The 18785-nt window shown below is 54.5% G+C and overlaps 1 protein-coding gene across 1 annotated transcript in view; it reads left to right on the top strand.

Moving 5' to 3' along the window:
• The window catches only part of TMEM51 (transmembrane protein 51), a 65388-nt gene extending 49493 nt beyond the window's left edge, over positions 1-15895 (top strand). The window contains exons 2-3 of the mRNA XM_075550935.1: positions 9039-9614; positions 14801-15895. Coding sequence (XP_075407050.1) covers positions 9277-9614; positions 14801-15212 — 750 coding nt within the window. The 5' untranslated portion in view covers positions 9039-9276 and the 3' untranslated portion in view covers positions 15213-15895. The remainder of the gene's footprint in view (positions 1-9038; positions 9615-14800) is intronic.
• Positions 15896-18785: the final 2890 nt, after the last annotated feature.

The following is an 18785-nucleotide window of genomic DNA, read 5'->3' on the forward strand; positions in this document are numbered from 1 at the left end:
AGTTTGCACTACATCACTTGACTCTTCACTAACTGAAAAAAATCTGAAGAGAATTGTCACTTTACAATAGGAGAAACAAAGCTAGTTGCCAGTGTTTGGCAAGCCATTTGAGGGGCAGCATGCACCCCAAGAGGTGAGATGGGTGTCCCCAGGCTCCTGCGGGGAATGACATGGCACACACACACCTGTGTCTTACAGGCTGTCCAACTTCCCCTCCTCTCCCCTCCCTTACCCCTCTTCTCTTCTCCCCTCCCCTCCCCTCCTCTCCCCTCCCCTCCCCTCCCCTCTCTTCCCGTTCCTGCTTCAGCTATGGCCAGTGTTAGTGTTATTTGGTATGATTGGGTAAGTTATCTTTTTGAGGTCTGGGGACGCTCACATTTTTTCCCTTATAAATGAAGAGACATTGCTTCTGCATTTGACACGATTCTGGCTAGCTCTCCTTTCCTGTAGTGGTCGTTAAATGGTGTAAGTAAGTGAACTTGTGCCCGGCAGAGAGTGGGGATCCGGTAAATGGCAGCAGATGTTTTTGTTGTGAGCCCTGTTCTGGAACCCCTGGGTGGTGCTGACGGTGGAGCACACGGCTGCTAACTGAGAAACTGGTGGTTCAGGTCCCCCCAGCGGCCCCTCGGGAACAAGGCCTGGTGACCCACCTCAGGAAAGTCAGCCATTGGCAGCCCTCCCTGTGGAACACTTGTGAAGTCCCCGAGAGTGGGACCCGGCCTGATGGCACCCAGTTTTGTTTAGCGTTTTAACCAAATGGGTAGGCAGGGAGTCAGACTCATTCAAAATTGATGGCCACACGTGAGCTGGCTGACACCCTGCACCCCACTGTGTCCTGTCTGAGGGAAACACGGATGGCCCAACTCCCGAGAAGAGCCGACTGGGTCCGGAGCCCTCAGACCGGGGTCCCCGGCACCAGTCTCCTAAATAGGACCGAACCCCAGCCATCTGCTCAGAGAGAGTCACTGGGCAAGCTCCTGAAGAAGAGGCATCCGGTTTGTTAACTCGCTCCCTCTGTCTGCAGCCTCTGGGATGAACGTTTCTTCCTTCATCTTGCCGACATGCAAACGAATCAGCACAGAGCCTGGCAGTGCCAGGTCTCCTAGAATTCACTCATGTCTGTGTCTGGGGCCAGGCAAGAGCCTTCTTTTCTCCGCACTTCTTACCTGGCGGGCACCACTCAGACTGAAGCTCCCTCCTGGAATCCCCAGCCACCATGGGCATCTGCACCTGCAAACCTCCCGTGCCATTTTCTCCTCCTCCTCCTCCTTCTCCTCCTCCTCCTCCTCCTCCTCCTCCTCCTCCTCCTCCTCTTCCTCCTCACTGCCTTCAAGTCGAATTCACCGCGCCTTCTCTAGAAAACTCACCTTCTTCCCTAGAGAGCAAAACTGAGCCAGCTGCCGCTGAGCCTGGAGTGGAAGTCTGCTCCGTCGGGTTTCCCACGGCCAGTTTTCAGGAAGCAGATAGCCAGGCCTTTCTTCTGAGGCTCTGGGTGGACTTCCACCGCTCCACTTTCCTATCCGCTGCCGAGCACACTGACTCTCTCGTCCACTCGGGGTTTCCTAACGTCATTCTATATGCCCACTTTAAAAAGCAGTGCCCGCTCATGGAAAGTGTGAGTTTCAGAATCCGACAGAGCTGAGCCCTGCCTTCTATGAGCCGGGTGACTTCAGCTGAGTTCCCCTGCCTCTCAGAACCCCGTTTTCCTATCTGCCAAGTGGAAAACCGAACTCCGGAATGACTGCGGGGAAAGGGCTGTGTGCCAGGCCTGCCTCGGAAACAGCACTGCACGCTCGCCGCAGGAGCTCATTCTGATTTCTAATTCCCTCCTATTTGGAAAACCCCCTACCCCCCACCTCCCACCTTTCTAATGTGAACATATCCTCTCCCCTTGTGCACCCCTGAAGCTCCCTGGTGCACAGCAGGGCATTTTTTGGATAAGGGATTGCTTGGATCGAATGCTTTTAACAGTCACAAAGGAATGCCACCTTCCACGGGAGGAGAAACGCATTTCAGAGGGTAAACGGCCTAGTTTCCCCATTAGCACTGCCCAGCACTCCTTTCTGGCCAGAGCGGCCTCACCTGGACCCAGCCTTGTGGGAGCCAGCAGGGTGTGAAGGACAAAGGTGAACATCAGAGTCAGCTGGACTTGAAGTTGGCTGTCGACTCAGCTGCTTACTTGCTATGTGATCTAGGGCAGACGGCTCACCCTTTCTGAGACTCAGAGGCCTGGGGCTCGGCTATCCTCCCTGGAGGACTAAGTGCGTGTGGGAACAGTGCTGGATACGTGGAAAATGCCGGAAGCTGCTGACATCTTATCGTCACTCTCACTCTGTCTGGCCCCTAGCGTGACTTCTAGTCTTACTCCTTGCCCCACCCGCCTCTCTGACTCCAGCAGCCCTCCCCACCCTCCCTCCTCCTAGTGACTCATTTACACGTGGTCAGACAGGCACCTGAGCCTGCTCACCTTGGTCCCTGGAGAGGCTGCCTGTGGGGGAAACAGGGGTGGCTGGCGGTGGCTCTGGGCCTCTCGTCTCAGCCTTCCTCCTCTGCCTGCCAGATGCAGCATGGGCCTGAGACTTGGTAACAAAGGTGGCTGGCAGAGCGGTCCCACTGAATCCTGCCTTTGTGATGGGGATGTAGCAAGGTCTGGCTCCTTCACCCATGGGGACTGGGCTCCCTTTCCAGTTGGGCAGCTTGGCAGGGAGAGGTGGACTCATAGAGAAGGAGTCTTTGTCTGGAAACTGGAGCTGGACACCTGGGCCTGAGAGGGCTCCTCCCACCAACACTTGGGGTGGGGGCCTCCAGGTCACGGGACCTCCCCAGCACACTACTTTGGAGCATAGGGTCGGTCCCCAACACGAAACTACTCAGCGCACCCACCCCCAGCAAAGAGCACACACAGGTGCTTCAGCCCGGAATCGCGATAAGGGTACGTGTCTGCTCTTGCATCCTCTGGGTCGGCCTACCGCCTCAGGGCGCGGCATGCCCACTCCGGGAAACACTGCTCTGGAGACTCGGTTTCCTCGTGGCTGAGGTGGGGAGGCCAGGTGCAGTCCTTGGTTCCAGTGAGCCTCTGGGGGACCCAGGGGACGAAAAGGGGACAAGGACTGAGTCACCGATGCTGGAATCTGCCCCATTTCAACCTGCGGCATGGCTCTGCTTCCATGGCTTCATTTTGTTTAAATATCTATTAACTCCAATCATTTTATTGAGGTATAATTCACACACCATACAAGTCAGTGGTTTAGATGTCTTTAAAAAGTTGTGCAGTCGTCACCACTATCAACTTGAGGATATCTTCCTCATTCATGTACTCAAACTTATTAGCTCCCAAAGTCCCCCCCCCCCCGCGCCCCATCCTCCTCTGCGAGAGCCCTCGGAAACGATTCATCTGAGTTGTCTCTCTCCTGGATTTCACAAGGTCATACCCACCCCCACCCCCACCGCTGACACAAAACAAATCCAACCATGAGAAAACAGAAAACCTTGGATCCAAATGAAAGCAGAGCATCTTCGACTCCAGAGCAGATTTGAAAGGCGTCTAAAGGGAAGACACACGACAAGGTATTAGCTTTAACCTAGCTGCATCGGCATTATGGTTTGTGTGAACTGGGATTCCCACGAGCCACACATTGCAGCTGGACGATGCTGGTCGAAGTCCTTTTCTCCAGGACTGTAATCTGTAGAAGCAGACTGCCAGGCCTTTCCTCCACGGCACTGCTGGTGAACCCGACTACCCGCCTTTCGGTGAAGAGTCAGACACACACTGTTTGTACCGCCTGTGGTTTGATTGTACTTCCATCGCAGCCCATTCTCAAGGTGGGCAGCCAGAGATGGTCCCCACAGGGTCTTGGCCAAGGGGAGGGCGCTACAGCCCACGGGAAAGGAGAAGCCATGGAGGCGGCGGCAGCAGCAGAAGCCAGCATGGATGGTTCTGACAGAGAAAAGGTCCAAAAAAAATCAAATCACATGAGAATGTGTGCAGCCCTGTGCCTCATGTACAGCGTTCAGAACTGGCGAACCAGCAATGCCTTTCTCTGATTTAGCAAAGTCGTAAAGGGATCCCTGCCCCTCCCCACCCCAGGGCTCTGGCCGGCCAAGGGTGTGCATGCAGTGGAGCGCACACTGCCCTGGTTGGAGCAGCTGAAACCTCAGACCCCTCCAGGGACCATCACAGGGTCACCTTCGCCATGCGGACGGAAAGTCCTCTACTCTGGGCGAGCTGCCCACAGATCATTGAAGTACAATGTGCTCCTGGAAGGCAGTGCTCACGAATCCTTCCCTTTCTCCCTCGCTGCCCAGCCAGCACTGGGAATTTCCCCTAATTGCTCTGGGGCCACACACGGTTGACCTTCTTCACTTACCAGGCACTCGTTCTTTCATTCTACCTTCACCCAACACCCGTGAGTGTCTCAGCTGAGGTGGCCTTTGAGCAGAGGGACGGAAGTTGTCAAGAACTAACCAAACAAGAGAGATGGGTGGAACAGTGTTGGGGCAGAGGGAACAGCATGTGCCAAGGTCCTGAGGCTGGTGGTGCTTGAGAAACGGGAAGGAAGCCACCTAGGTTTGGTGAGAGCAAAGATAAGCGGGGAGCGTAATCTGACTGGGTGTGGCTTGGAGGCCGTGATAAGGAGCTTGGGTTGTATGCAAAGTGAAATGGACAGGCATTGCTGGGCTTCTAGAAATTCCTGTCATGAACTGTTGCCACCAATCAAGATGGATGTGGCATTTCAGGGACAGTGATAATAGCAAAGCCCATGTGTTTTCACCCTTCCCCCTCCCAGCCCCGTTTCTCCAGCCTCAAGGGTCGTAGCTACTAATCTGACGCTTGTGTTTAGGATCTTGCATTTCTTCACAATACTACCAAACAGAATATCGCATCGTGTGATTTGCCTGGTTTCAAGCTACGTGGCATCAGCCTTGCCTAATGGCTTAGTGGGTTATGAGTTAGGCAGCTAAATGCAAGGTCTGCAGTTCAACTCCGGCAGCTGCCCCAAAGGAGAAAAATGAGGCTTTCTGCTCACAAAAAGATTTACAGTCTGGGAAACTGTAGTGAGTAGGAACCATTCTACTCGGCCCTGTAGGGTTGCTATGAGTCAGAACTGACTTGATGGCAGTGGGCTCTTGTTGGTTTATGCATGACACCATCCGTCATTGTTATGAGGCTGAAGGTTTGTTGTCTTGGTTTCTCTCTTCTCCTGGGACTTGGCACCATTCCTGTTTTCTCACATTGAACCAGCCTTGCATTCCTGGGACAAACCCAACTTGATTATGGCACATGCATTGTCTTTCTGGTTGAAAACATCGCTGGATCCCACTGGCTGCTGGGCTTTGGGTATGAGCGGGTCACACTGGCTGCTGGGCTTTGGGTATGAGCGGGTCACACTGGCTACTGGGCTTTGGGTATGAGTGGGTCACACTGGCTACTATTTTTCCTTTCTTACCTTTTCTGGCCTCACAACGGGGTGGTTACAGAGTCCCTAGGAAAATGGCCAGGGCAGGGTTTCTCTTTAGTATTCTTGCTAGCACACGTGTAAGGTGGAATTCACTTTCTCTAGAGTTTCTGATAAAGCCATTGGCATGTGGTAATGTGGTCAGCGGCCACATTGCTTTCCTTCTGCGAACCCACATGTTTGTGCACAAGTGTGGCGTCTTTGGGTACCGCTGCTCTCTCCTTGGCCCCCATCCTCTAAAAACAAAACCCAAGACACACCTCTACCCCAAATGCCTAGCACTGACATCCTGGCTGTGCTTTCCTCTGGGAGGCTCCTTAACGCAAGAGTCCGGCCTCAGGAGCTGTTGCAGGGCCTTCCCTGAGTCTCCCCAGGCAGCAGCAGGTAGGTGTGGGGCTGAGCTATTATCTCCTGCACTTAAGCACCCAGATAGGAGATCCTCCATCTGCCCCTGAGAGTGGCCTTCACCATGAGCAGTGATGGGTCAACTCCAGGGTTTAGCTATGGGTCTGGCCAAGCTGGGACCTGAGGTGCCCCACCGAAGCGGTTCCTTTTTAGAAACATGCCAGAAGCCATGTGGTCCAAATCCTCTGAGCGCAAAATTAGCTTCTTTCCATACTTTGAGAGGGAAAGAACACCCTACTAAATATAACACCAACGCCGTCCAGCGTCAAGAAACTAGAAACAGGATAAACAGCCGGGCGGCTGCACCTTGGGAGCTGTGATCCTTGGACCCCAGCAAGCCATCAGGCCCCGTATCCTGAACAAGTTTAAGCTGCTGCTGGACACAGCACCTTACCATCAGCCCCAAACAGAGAAAACATTCTCTCTCTTCTTGCTATGCATATTTCTAGGGTTTTCTATTCTTTTTTTCCCCAGTGGGCAAAACACACACAACACACACACACACTTAATCCTACTGCTGGAAGAAGATAACGATAAATATGGGGTATAAAATATTGAGGGTTTTGAAATTTAATACGGCACATTAAATCCGTTTCTCAACCTGTTTTCCCCATTATCACTCCCGTAAGGAGTCATTTTGGGAAGCTCTTTCTCAGTACTCCCTCAGCCCGTGCCATTTTACGGCCTCAGTTGTAGTGTGGCCGTCACGTGCGGTGGCTCTTTGGGAGCGCACAGCCCCCTGGGACAGTTGAGATTTTTGCACACCCACACCCATCAGGAACCAATTGTGTGCCCGCTGCGGAGGCAGTCCAAAATCCTGGGTGGCGCCAGCAGTCACCCTCATCTGCTAGTTGGGGAGTTGGTGGTTCCAGGTCACCCACCGAGGAAGAGAGCCTGGCGACTTCTTTCTGTGAAGACTGCAGCCTGGGAAGCTCCCAGGAGCCGTTCTGCTCTGTGATACCTGAGGGCGCCGTGAGGAAGCGGGACCCTTTGTCCTGCCCCAGGCGGTGAAGGCAAGGCTTGACTGGAGCACTAGCATGGGGAGGACAGAGGGAAGGTGAAGGTACCCTGGCCAATGCCCCCACTGTCCACGCCCCCAGTCCATGGTCTTCCTGTGGGCCACTCAGCAGGTTCTCCCCCAGTGGGTTTCCTCTTTTCTCCTGCTTCCAGGGGCTCACCACTGACCCTCAAAGTCTGGCCCGACCTTAGCTCCATGGGGCAGACCTGGTGCATTCCTGGGGCTGCCAACTCCTTTTTGCTAGCCGTGAACCCAGCTCTCGGACAATTCCCAGCTAGTCCCTCTGCAGCTAGTGGCAACTGCCTGTTCAGTGCCCTGCTCACATGCCTGTGCACACGTACACCCACAAGCATGCGTTGTGCTTGCAGCTCTGGTACACATGTGCACTCTTGGACATGCACATGGCTGTGTATATATCACATTCAGATACACCCCCCCACACACACACACACAAGGCACACTATATCCAGAGTGTGGACCTACTGTGCCAAGGACTTCTCTCCCATAACAGGAGCCCCGGCTGTAGCGTGGTTATGAGTTGAGTTGCTAATTTCAAGGTCGGCAGATCAAAACCACCATCTACTCCCGTAAAGCGTTACAGCCTCGGAAACCCATGGGGGCAGTTCTACCCATCGGCCTCGTCTCAGTGGCAGTGAGCTTGGGTGCTTGGTTTCTCTCACAAGAGATTTCTGTGCCCCCTGGATAGCGTTAGGACCCCTGCATGCTAGCTCCCCAGGTCCCCAGCAGCCTTCCCACATTGCTCTTCCTGGTTGGTGGTCTCCCAGCTAGCCGGAAGCCCTGCCCACCCTCATCTAGCTCATTAGTTTGCCCTGTGCCTGGAGCCCTGCTTCACAGGGAGCAGCTGCCCTGTCCATACGTGTTGCATGCACACGGGAGGGACCAGGGCTCAAGCTGTTCAATGGATGTTGCCCCAAATATTTTCACAGTATCTTTTAACAAAGCGGCTGGATTAAGCCAATTGTTTGAGAAAATACTTCCACTGCATCGGGTTTCAAGCGGCCTGGTTAGCCGCCCTCAGGAAAGAATGCAGGGTTGAAAGCAAGATCATGTCCATCTAAGCATCTGTAAAGTTGTGCTATGTCCACGGCGCCTGCCTCTGGGGGAGCAGGGCTCGCCACCATCCCTGAGCCCTGGGAGTGTTCTAGCCTGAACCCCTAAGACAGCAGTTCTCAACCTTCCTAAGCCTGTGACCCTTTCATACAGTTCCTCATGTGGTGGTGACACCCCCAGCCATAACATTATTTTCGTTGCTACTCCATCACTGTCATTTTGCTACTGTGATGAATCAGGTGACCCCTTTGAGAGGGTTGCGACCCACAGGTTGAGAACCACTGCCTTAAGATGAAGACTTGGCTTCTCTGGCCCCTGCTCTCAGCCTGCAGCTAGCCAGGCCCCAGGGCTGCTGGCTGCTCCCTTTGGGACAGGGCCTGAGGAAGGGGCTTCCTCCTCCAGCAAGACACCGAGCTCAGAGGAGGGGTGCCCAGGCTCCTGCCCCTGCTGCCACCACCCCCCGCCCCCCGGGGCGAAGAGAAGCTTGTCTTGCTGGGTGGCTCCTGGTCACTTCATCCAAACATGGATGTTGATGAGGCACACAGTGTGGAGTCCTGGCTGTGTGCCAGGCACACAGATGGGGAAGGAGTGGCCTCGGGCAGAAGATACTGCCACCACAGTGGGCGGGTGGGGTTTCAGGGAGCATACGGGAGTTGGCATGAGTGCCAGGGGAGTACCGAGAGGTGGAGGAGAGGCAGGGGCCAGGCTCACTGACTGATGGCTGTCGCTCAGGTGGGCCCACGAGGACACTTGACTGTAGCTTGCTCGGACCTTGCGCTCACTCTCTGCTGTGGCTCCAGCCCACTGCATTAAATTCCACACACTGTTTGTATGGCTTGACCTTTCTGGCCCCCTGCGGGACAAGACCTGCCTGTGCCTTTTCGGATGGGAGTAGGCGGGTGGACCAGCCTCCCTTTGGAGGGACCAGAAAGTGCGCAAGGCATTTGGAATCAGGAATGCATCGAGGAGGGCCCAGCCAGCCCCTGGTATCCGGGCTCGAGCTTGGGGTTCAGTGCCTTCATTCCTTCCAGAGGACGGCATTGGAAGGGAGCTGACCCTACCTCCTCCTCTTTCTGTTCTCATTCCAGATGTCTCCGCTGCAGCGGTCCACCCAGGCTGCCTCCTGAGCGCCTGGGACCAGCCCTGGAGAGTCCGGTGACCGACCTGCTCTTCGTGTGGTGATAGAAGCGAATGCAGAGAGTCTCCATGGCTGCTGTTGTTTCTGGGTTTTGGGGATTTTGTTTTGTTTTTATTTAGGGGGAGGGGGCGATTTTGAATTTTGTTTTTCTTTCTTGTCACCGGGCCGTCCCCGCTGCCACCGGCACCATGGCCCAGTCCAAGGCAAATGGCTCGCACTACGCGCTGACGGCCATCGGCCTGGGCATGCTGGTCCTGGGCGTCATCATGGCCATGTGGAACCTGGTGCCCGGGTTCAGCACCACGGAGAAGCCGGCAGCTCCGGGCAACAAGACGGAGATCGGCAGCGGCATCCTGAAGAGCAAGACCTTCTCGGTGGCCTACGTGCTGGTCGGGGCCGGGCTGATGCTACTGCTGCTCTCCCTCTGCCTGAGCATCCGGGACAGGCAGCGGCAGCGGCAGGGCGAGCAGCGAGCACGCAGCCAGCACCCGGCCGGCACCGGGCCGCCCGCCCCGGAGGAAGACAGGTGAGCGCGAGCCGCCCCTGCCCGGGACAGGGAGGGTATGCACATGCGCACGCTCTCTCTCTCTCTCTCTCTCTCTCTCTCTCTCTCTCATTCACACTCTCTCTCACACACACTCACACTCTCATACTCTCATTCACACACACACATTCACACCCTCACACTCTCATACTCTCTCTCATTCACACACACACACATTCACACCCTCACACTCTCTCTCATTCACACACACACACATTCACACCCTCACACTCTCATACTCTCTCTCATTCACACACTCACACACACACACTCACACACACACACACACTCACACCCTCACACTCATTCACACACATATACATTCACACCCTCACACTCTCATACTCTCTCTCATTCACACCCTCTCTCACACACACTCACACTCTCATACTCTCATTCACACACACACATTCACACCCTCATACTCTCTCTCATTCACACACACACATTCACACCCTCACACTCTCTCTCATTCACACACACACACATTCACACCCTCACACTCTCATACTCTCTCTCATTCACACACTCACACACACACACTCACACACACACTCACACCCTCACACTCTCATACTCTCATTCACACTCTCACACACACACACACACTCACACCCTCACACTCATTCACACACACACACATTCACACCCTCACACTCTCATACTCTCTCTCATTCACACTCTCTCTGACACACACACACACACTCACACCCTCACACTCTCATACTCTCATTCACACACATACACATTCACACCCTCACACTTTCATTCACACTCTCTCACACACACACACACTCACACTCTGATCCTCTCTCTCATTCACACACACACACATTCACACCCTCACACTCTCATACTCTCATTCACACTCTCTCTCTCACACACACACACTTGCACTGACACCTTCACACTCTCATACTCTCTCTCATTCACACACACACACATATTCACACCCTCACACTCTCATACTCTCATTCACACACACACACACATATTCACACCCTCACACTCTCATACTCTCATTCACACACACACGCACACCTTCACACTCTCATACTCTCTCTCATTCACACACACACACATATTCACACCCTCACACTCTCATACTCTCTCTCACTCACACACACACACATTCACACCCTCACACTCTCATACTCTCTCTCATTCACACACACATACTCACACACACGCACACACTCACTCTCACACACACTCACACACACACATACTCACACACACTCGCACTCACAAACTCTCGAAGCACTTCAGCAACAGCATACCCTCCTGAAGGCCCCCCCCACCACCACATTTTCTTCCATAAGCCAAACCGCTGGTGCGTTCAAACCGCTCCCCTTGTGGTGAGCAGCCAGGCACTCGGCCGCTGTCCCCAGGGCTTCTGTCCTCGGGAAAACAGACCACTGCCACGAGTCTATTCCGCTCTGGCGGACTCATAGGACAGGAGAGCACTGACTGCCCCTGTGGGTTTCCAGGATCGCAATTCTCTACGGGAGTAGAAAGCCTCATCTTTTTGCTTTGGAGCAACTGGTGCTTTTGAACTGCAGGCCTTTCGGTTAACAGCCCAACGTGTACCCACTATGCACCAGGGCTCCGTACAACAGTTAATAACTTTACAAATCACATTGTCCTTCCGTGGCAGAGCAGGAGATGACGTGGCAAGATTTTGACACACACCCCTGCCCGCCTGAGTGGGGCCCGGGGCAACCAGAGCCCCCAGACGGGGTGCTTGCCCATTCACCACCCCTCGGTGCTATGAATGTGCAAGGGTTTGAGAAGATTGGTGGACACATGTCCTGGGCTGCTGGAACACCCACCAGAAGCTGATGGCTTAAAGCAACAGAAACGTGTCCTCACGTTCTGGGGGCCAGAAGTTATCAATCAAGGTGTCAGCCAGCAGGGAGTGGAATCCTCCCCACTCTTGCATCTCCTCGTGACTGGGGACAGCAAAACTCTGATCTCTGCCTCTGTCACCACTTGGCCACCAGCCCTTTCTTCCTCTGTCGTGCCTTCTTCAAGTGCACACCTCCAAAACCTGCACTGTCAATGATCACCCCTAGGCCTTTGCTGTGTTAAGAGACCCTATCATATCAGTCACCTCTGAATGGACAAAAAATAGCAGATTGGGCCTAGAAAAGCAACAGATGGGGGAAATCAAACACAGTGCACTTGAATGAAGGTCACCAAGGAGCCCAGGAACAGGAGCCTTCCCCTGAGCCCGGGCTCTGGGTTCTGACTTCTAGCCCCCTAAGTTGCGAGAGCACACATTTCTGCTCACGAAGGCCACTCACTGGTGGGGTTTCTGTGCTGCAGCACCGGATCACTCAAGCATCGCTAAGTACCCCTGTCCCTGGCTTAGGGCATACGAAGTTATGCCAGAAGGATCTCATCACCAGACCCTTGTTTAATTACATTTACAACCCAGCTCAGGTCTCACTGCAAGGTCCCGGGGGTTAGGATGGGGACATGTCTTCTGAGGGGCCCCAATCCAGGCCCCTAGGAGTGGGAGGGTGTATTCTAGTGGATCCAAAGTACCACACACACATTTTCAAAATAAGGGACCCCTGGGGTGATGATAAATGTCACTATCCTCCCATGTAAAAAATACTTTACAAGTGAATATGAAAGAGAGACATACTGGTAGGAAAAGGGACAAAGAAATGAACTGGCTTTTCAAAGATGTTCAGCCAACAGATAGTCAACCTCATTGGTTTCTTTTTGTTTTTTTCCGGCCCATTGTATTGGCCAAGATGTTGAAGAATTGTCAGGAAGACGGGTTGTTGATGGGAACATGCATTGACAGTCTCCCTGGGGAAATGCCACCGTCACAGTGTATGCCTACTATTTTTTAAAAGAAATGGATTCTATTTCTAAGAATTTATCCTTGGGAGACAATCATACAAATGTGCAAAGGAATTTGTGTTAAAAAAATAGCAAAAGCTTGGAACCAACCTGAGTCCGCATCCATCAGTTTCTCTTATGACACCGCCGTTCCGTGGGATGTCATGCAGCCGCGGTCCCCCTGTATCTGTAGCCACTGGGTTGATGTGCCATGGTCCTCAAACAGCATCCCTGGTGAGGTCCCAATCGTGTAAGATGCTGTGAATGTAAGGTCAGAGAGGGATTTGGGAAGGTGCATGCTGGAGCCTTAATCTCCAGTGTTGATTCTCAGGGGGTGAGATATGGGTCTGTCTTAGTCAGGGTTCTCGATAGAAACACAGAACCCATAGATGGGTAAAGAGGTCGAGATGAGTCCTCGGGGGTGTGAATGGTGACTGTGCTTGACAGCTAACCAAAAGGTCCAAGGGCCGGGCCCACCCAGGGGTGCCTCGGAAGAAAGGCCTGGTGATCTACTGCTGAAAAGTCTGCCGTGGAAACCTTAGGGAGTGCTGTTCTTCACAGACATGCCCGGATTCCTGGTTGGTTTTAGACGGAGCAGGGGAAAGAGGGGGATTTAAATATAAACTCGACAGGTTGGGCAGTCAGCTGGAGGTCCCGTCTTGTGCCCCGGGACCCGGAAGTCAGGCAGTAGGAAGAGTAGAAGCATTCTGCTGAATCAGCTGCATCGATTGATGAGCAGTTCCGACCCCCCCAGCTGCTCTGCAGGAGAAGACGAGGCACCTGTTCCCAGGAGGGTGCGCAGCCCCCGCAGCCCGCAGGAGCAGTTCTGCCCTGTCCCGTAGGGGTGCGTGAGTCCGTACGGGCTTTGGTGCTGGGTCCGTTTGAGTAGGTGAGAGGACCCATGAGCTCACAAAGGAGGAGAGGACGGCTAGCTGAGTAAATGACCTGAAGATGGAGAGACGTTTGCCTTAGCAGCCGAGTGCTTAACCATTGTGCCACCCGCGCTCTTGGTGTGGCCCAGGAGCCTCAATACACCTGTGGGACTCAGCGAGGCCTCTGGTGCCAGCCGTCGGCATGCCTGAAGTAAGAGGGTAGGTCGTGGCAAACGGCGACTGGCTTTGTCCTCTCTCCTGGAGGCATCAAAGGAGGACGTGGCTGGTGCCGTGGTAAAACGCTCCCCTCTGTGTGGGAGACCCAGGTAGGATTCCTGACCAATGAACCTCAGGTCCAGGTAGCTCCCATCATCTCTCAGTGAAGGCCGAGTGGCGGTAACGATGCGGCAGAGGTTTCCATGGGCTTCCAGACCAAGAGAGAGACTAGGAAGAAAGGCCTGGCGGTATGGTTCCAAAGGCCGGCCAGTGAAAGCATATGGACCACAACAGTCTGATCCACAGCTGTGTGGAATTGCAGTGAGGTGAGGCCCACCTCGCGGGCACGCTCTGTGTGTGCAGTTCCCTCTTTCCGCAGTCCCAGGAGAGCCCGGCTGGACGCACATCTGTGCTCTGGGCCTCATGGCAAGCTCCGAGCTTGCACTAGAGAATCACCCAAGAGGCGTGCACATTTTACTCTTCAGTTAGTCTCTTCCTGGGAACAACCGTTGGCTTCAGGCTGGCAGCTATGTTTTTATGTTGCCTGTGGGTAAACCCACCCCCCCACCCCCACCCACACACCCGGCATTGGCATAGCTGTCGGCGTGTTAAGTGGAAGGCATAGGACCACAGGGGTGTAACGCCCAGACCCTGGAGTGCAGCGCTTAAGATGCCCGAGAGTGAGGATGAGGAAGGAGCTCGCCTCCCACCCTCTTCCTGAAGGCATGCCTGTGCCGCGCAGCCCGCTGCTCCGTCGACTCCACTGTCCTGCTTGTGCGCTGCCATCCAGTCCGGTCAGTGCCTGACTCACGGTGGCCCCAGCACAGCACGAGTGGACGGTTGGGAAGCGTAGCATTTCCCGGCACGGCTTTCTGGAAGCAGCTCCCGAGGCCTTTGTTCCTAGTCTACCTTAGTCAAGAAGCTCCACGGAAAGCTTGAGCATTCTAACCACGCGCAGACCTCGCTGACAGACGGGACGTGACTGTGTGTGACCGGGTCCGCTGCCTGAAAGGTGAGGCTCTGACCACTGAGCCACCACTGTCCCAGGGACCCCGTAAGAAAGGTTGAACTGGCTCATTGGTCTTGAGGTGTTGAGGTGCAGAGGATGATGCCCCGTCAACGTGTGGCAGGGTGAGCCCGGTGCCGACGGTAGAACCATTTATTGGTGATCTGAGTGGCCGGAGTCAGCACTAACCCACGGTGTCACCTTCTGTTGTCTTGCAGCCAAGAGGAGGAGGAGGAGGAGGCCTCCTCCCGGTACTACGTCCCCAGTTACGAGGAGGTGATGAACACAAACTATTCGGAAGAGAGGGAGCTGGGCCAGAACCCCAGAATAAGCATCTCCCTCCCCTCCTACGAGTCCCTGACGGGCCTGGATGAGGCGATGCCCACGACCACCAGGGCCGACGTGGAAACCGGCCCCGGGAACCCACCCGACAGACAGAACTCTAGGCTGGCCAAGCGCCTGAAGCCTCTGAAAGTTCGGAGGATTAAATCCGAGAAACTCCACCTCAAAGACTTCCGGATCAACCTCCCGGACAAGAATGTGCCCCCACCCTCCATCGAGCCCCTGACCCCCCCTCCCCAGTACGAGGAGGCGCAGGAGAAGGCCCCGGATACTCGGCCACCTGACTGAGTGGCTCTCCCTGGTGTGTGCCCTCTGGTCCATGCCCACCCCCAGCACCACAGGTTCCACTCAGGCCACGTCGGCGGAGCCGTGGGCCAGGTGCACACGGAGCTCTCTGGGTGGGTGTGGGTGGGGTGGGGGCGGGTTCTGCCTGTGTGAGGGGCCCCGAGGTTCTGTAGAGCCTTAGGTAGCTGGAGCACTGTTTCCTGGATCCCGCCAGAAGGCCTGCCCTCGCTGTGTTCTCATCCTTCCTCGGCTCAGAATTGTCAACGGGCCTGGGACACAGAGGAAGGGAGGGTCGCCCGGCGGCAGGTTTTGACCCCACGGGATCGTGTTTCTTCCACAATGCAGTACTGTTTCCAGGAGAAAGTGAGTCATGCCTTTGCTTTCTTCCCTGGAATCTTTAGCTGGACAAGGAGGATGACTCAGGTGACTTACAGAAAGGACGCACACCTGGGGCATCTCGTCAATTAAGGGAAACAAGAGGCACTATGACTGAGGGTTGAGACCCGGACGAGAGGCTGCCGGCATCTTGGGGGCCCGGTGAACTTCACAGGAGGAAGAAGACAGTCGCCCTCACTGGCCCACGTCAAGCCTCTCCGGTGGAATGGCAGAGAAGGAAGACCACACGGGATGTTCCTTCCACAATGCAGTGCCAACTGAGCTTTTTGTAATAAAAGGTTTTATATGTAGCACATTGGGGTGCTGAATTACCTTAGCAGCTGCTCCAAGACTGACTCGCTTGGGAAGGGATATCAATACTAATAATTAATAGCTCAAGCCAACAGAAGGTATACCCCAACTCCTGGGGAGCCCACGCGTTTCAGAGCTGATGTACACTCCCTGTGGTTTTCAAATGGTTGTCATTTTACCTGATCTGCTGGATGGATTCAAACCACCAGCCTTTGGGTAGTAGTCGAACACAAGTAATTTGCGACACCCCAGTTCCTGTTGCCATCAGGTCGATTTCGACTCCCGGAACCCTTGGGAGACAGAATATCCTGCCCTGTAGTGTTTCCAGAGCTGTGACCTTAACACAGGGCACTGCCACATCTTGCTCTTGAAGGGGAACTAGGGGTTCCAACCACTGACCTTTTGATGAGCAGTTGGAGAATGAACCCACTGCGCCACCCAAGAAAACAAAAGTCAACTCACTGAGTCGATGCTGACGTATTGTGACACTGTAGGACAGGGTAGAGCTCCCCTCTGTGGATTTCTAAGACTCGCCCTTTACAGGAGTAGAAAGCTCACTCTTTCTCCCAAGGAATGACTGGTAGTTTCCAATGATGCCCTTGCGACTCATAGCCTGGCATATAACTCTACCACCGGGGCTCCTTGTACCGCCAAGCTTTTAATGTGCCACGCAAACTCCCTGCCCATCCCGTTCATTCCAACTCAAAGCATCCCTGGAAGGCAGGGTGGGCTGCTGAGATGGTGACTCTGTCCAGGAGTAAAAAGCCTGTCTTTCTCGCTCAGAGTGGCTAGTGGCTTCAATCTGCTGATCCTGCAAGTAGCAGTTGGCTGCATGACCACTGTGCCTCGCGCTTAGTATGTGCCAAGCGCTATGCCAAGAACATCACTTGTTACTGTATTTAAACGACTACAAGCCTGGCAGTACTGCCTTGTTGCAGGTCGGCCACTGAGGCTTAGTCTGATGAAGGCAGTCACGTCACACGGCGAGTCGATGGCATGGTTGGGATTTGAATGTAGGCCGGCTAGTTCTGACATCCAAGCAAGTCTGTGTCCAGAGCTGTTCTAGACTTAAATGAGGACTTCCTAAGACCCAAGACCGGACCCACGAACCCACGTGCCCAAGAGGGAGTCCTAGCTCTCCACCTGGACTTAGCACCCTCTTCCTACACACCTGACAATTGGGTCCCGGGGGAAGCTCCCCCACAACCAGCCATGACCCCTCAAACTGAGGGCTGTGTGAACATATGGGGTAGGGGAGTGTGTCCCCATGGAAAGGGGTGGTGACTACCTTTGTGGCCTATGACAGTGCTATGGGGGATCCTGATCCATGGACCCCGTACCTGGCAGGGAGCCAGTGAGGAGTATGTGATACCATAGGTCCCTGTGGGTTGGCATCGACTCAGTGGCAGTGGGTTGGAATGCCTCATAACCACAGAATTGGACCCATGGTCCTAGGCCAAAGTCAGGATTCAGTGTGTGGGCAGAGCCATGTTCTCTTGGAGGACTCTTGGGAAGAGCCCTTCTTGTCTCTGGCAGGCATCCCTTGGCTTGTGGCAGCCTCGCTCCAGTCTCTTCCCCCGTGCTGTCTCTGCATCGCTCCACATTTTACATGGTCACCAGCCATAGGGGATGAGGGCCCGTCCTTCTGCAGGATGGGTTCATGCTCACGACTTCCATCTGCAAAGATGCTGTTTCCACAGACAGCTGCCCTCAGGAACCAGGGGGGAGGTCAGAAATCAGCCCATCACCATGAGCTCTGCACGCATTCTGCAAACATGCTCTGAGAAAAATGCACCAGCTGCCAGGAGTGGTTGGTGAAGAATCTTCCCAGAAAGCCGACTTCAGGGGGTGGAGCGGCTACAGGACCAGTTCAGCTGGCCCTGGGGTCCATCACACAACCACCGCTGGGGTCCCTGCATGAGTCAGTCCATTTTGTTTGGCTTTCCCTTCATGCTGTGTGGTCAGTACATTAGAACCATGTGACCTGTACCAGGAACGCGATTCCCAGGAGGGCACAGCTTCCTGGACTTAACCGACCCTCTTCCCCATGACCACCTGAGCAGGACCCCCCATTATCATGCTGGCATTCCACTGGACACCCCTCAGGGCATCCTCAAACATCTCACAGGGGCACAAACCAGCCAGATCAACTAGAGACTTGTCCACAGGCCAGTGGCTCCCTGGCCAGGCACACTGTTATCTTCCTCACTGAGTGGCATTCAGAGGGCAGACCACTGAGATGGTCCTGCCTGGCATTGGCAATCTGGAGAACCAAGGTCATAGGTGCATAGTGAGCCAGGCACAGCGACCTAAGGTCGCCCGCCTCTCAGGCCCACTGCGGACCTCCCTGTCTGCAGAACTTGTGCCCGCTCCCCAAGATGGAAGCTTTTTCCTCTGCTGAGAATCCTGTGCCCCTCACAATAGCCCTTGCCGCACTGAACGCCATCAAGACAAGCAGAAACGTCCTCTGGTTCTACACTGCCCCCCCCAGGGGTGGACAGTGGGTGGACAGCTTGTGAGAGCATCTCCAGGCTCACTGAGAAGTGCCTTTCACATCCAGTTTACAGGGAGAAGGCCGTTCCCTTGTGTCTTTGACATCCGGTGCTGGTGCCTCCAGCTACGTGACCATGAGCTGCCGCCCATCAATCTCAGCTTCTCCAAACACCGGTGGAGACCCACAGACAGGGCAGGCAGCTCAGCTATGGAGCACTGTTGTAACAGAAGTGTACAGCTAGATAGCTTTAACTAACGGAAGTTTATCTTCTCACAGAAATTTGGGGAGTCCAAATTCAGGGTGCCGCTGGCTCTAGAGGAAAGCTTTTTCTGGTGGCTGGCTCTGGAGCAATGGCCTCCTCTCTGTGAGCTTCTGCTCCTAGGAGAGTGTGTTAC

Source organism: Tenrec ecaudatus, chromosome 1 (assembly GCF_050624435.1).
Source record: "Tenrec ecaudatus isolate mTenEca1 chromosome 1, mTenEca1.hap1, whole genome shotgun sequence".
Lineage (NCBI taxonomy): Eukaryota > Metazoa > Chordata > Mammalia > Afrosoricida > Tenrecidae > Tenrec > Tenrec ecaudatus.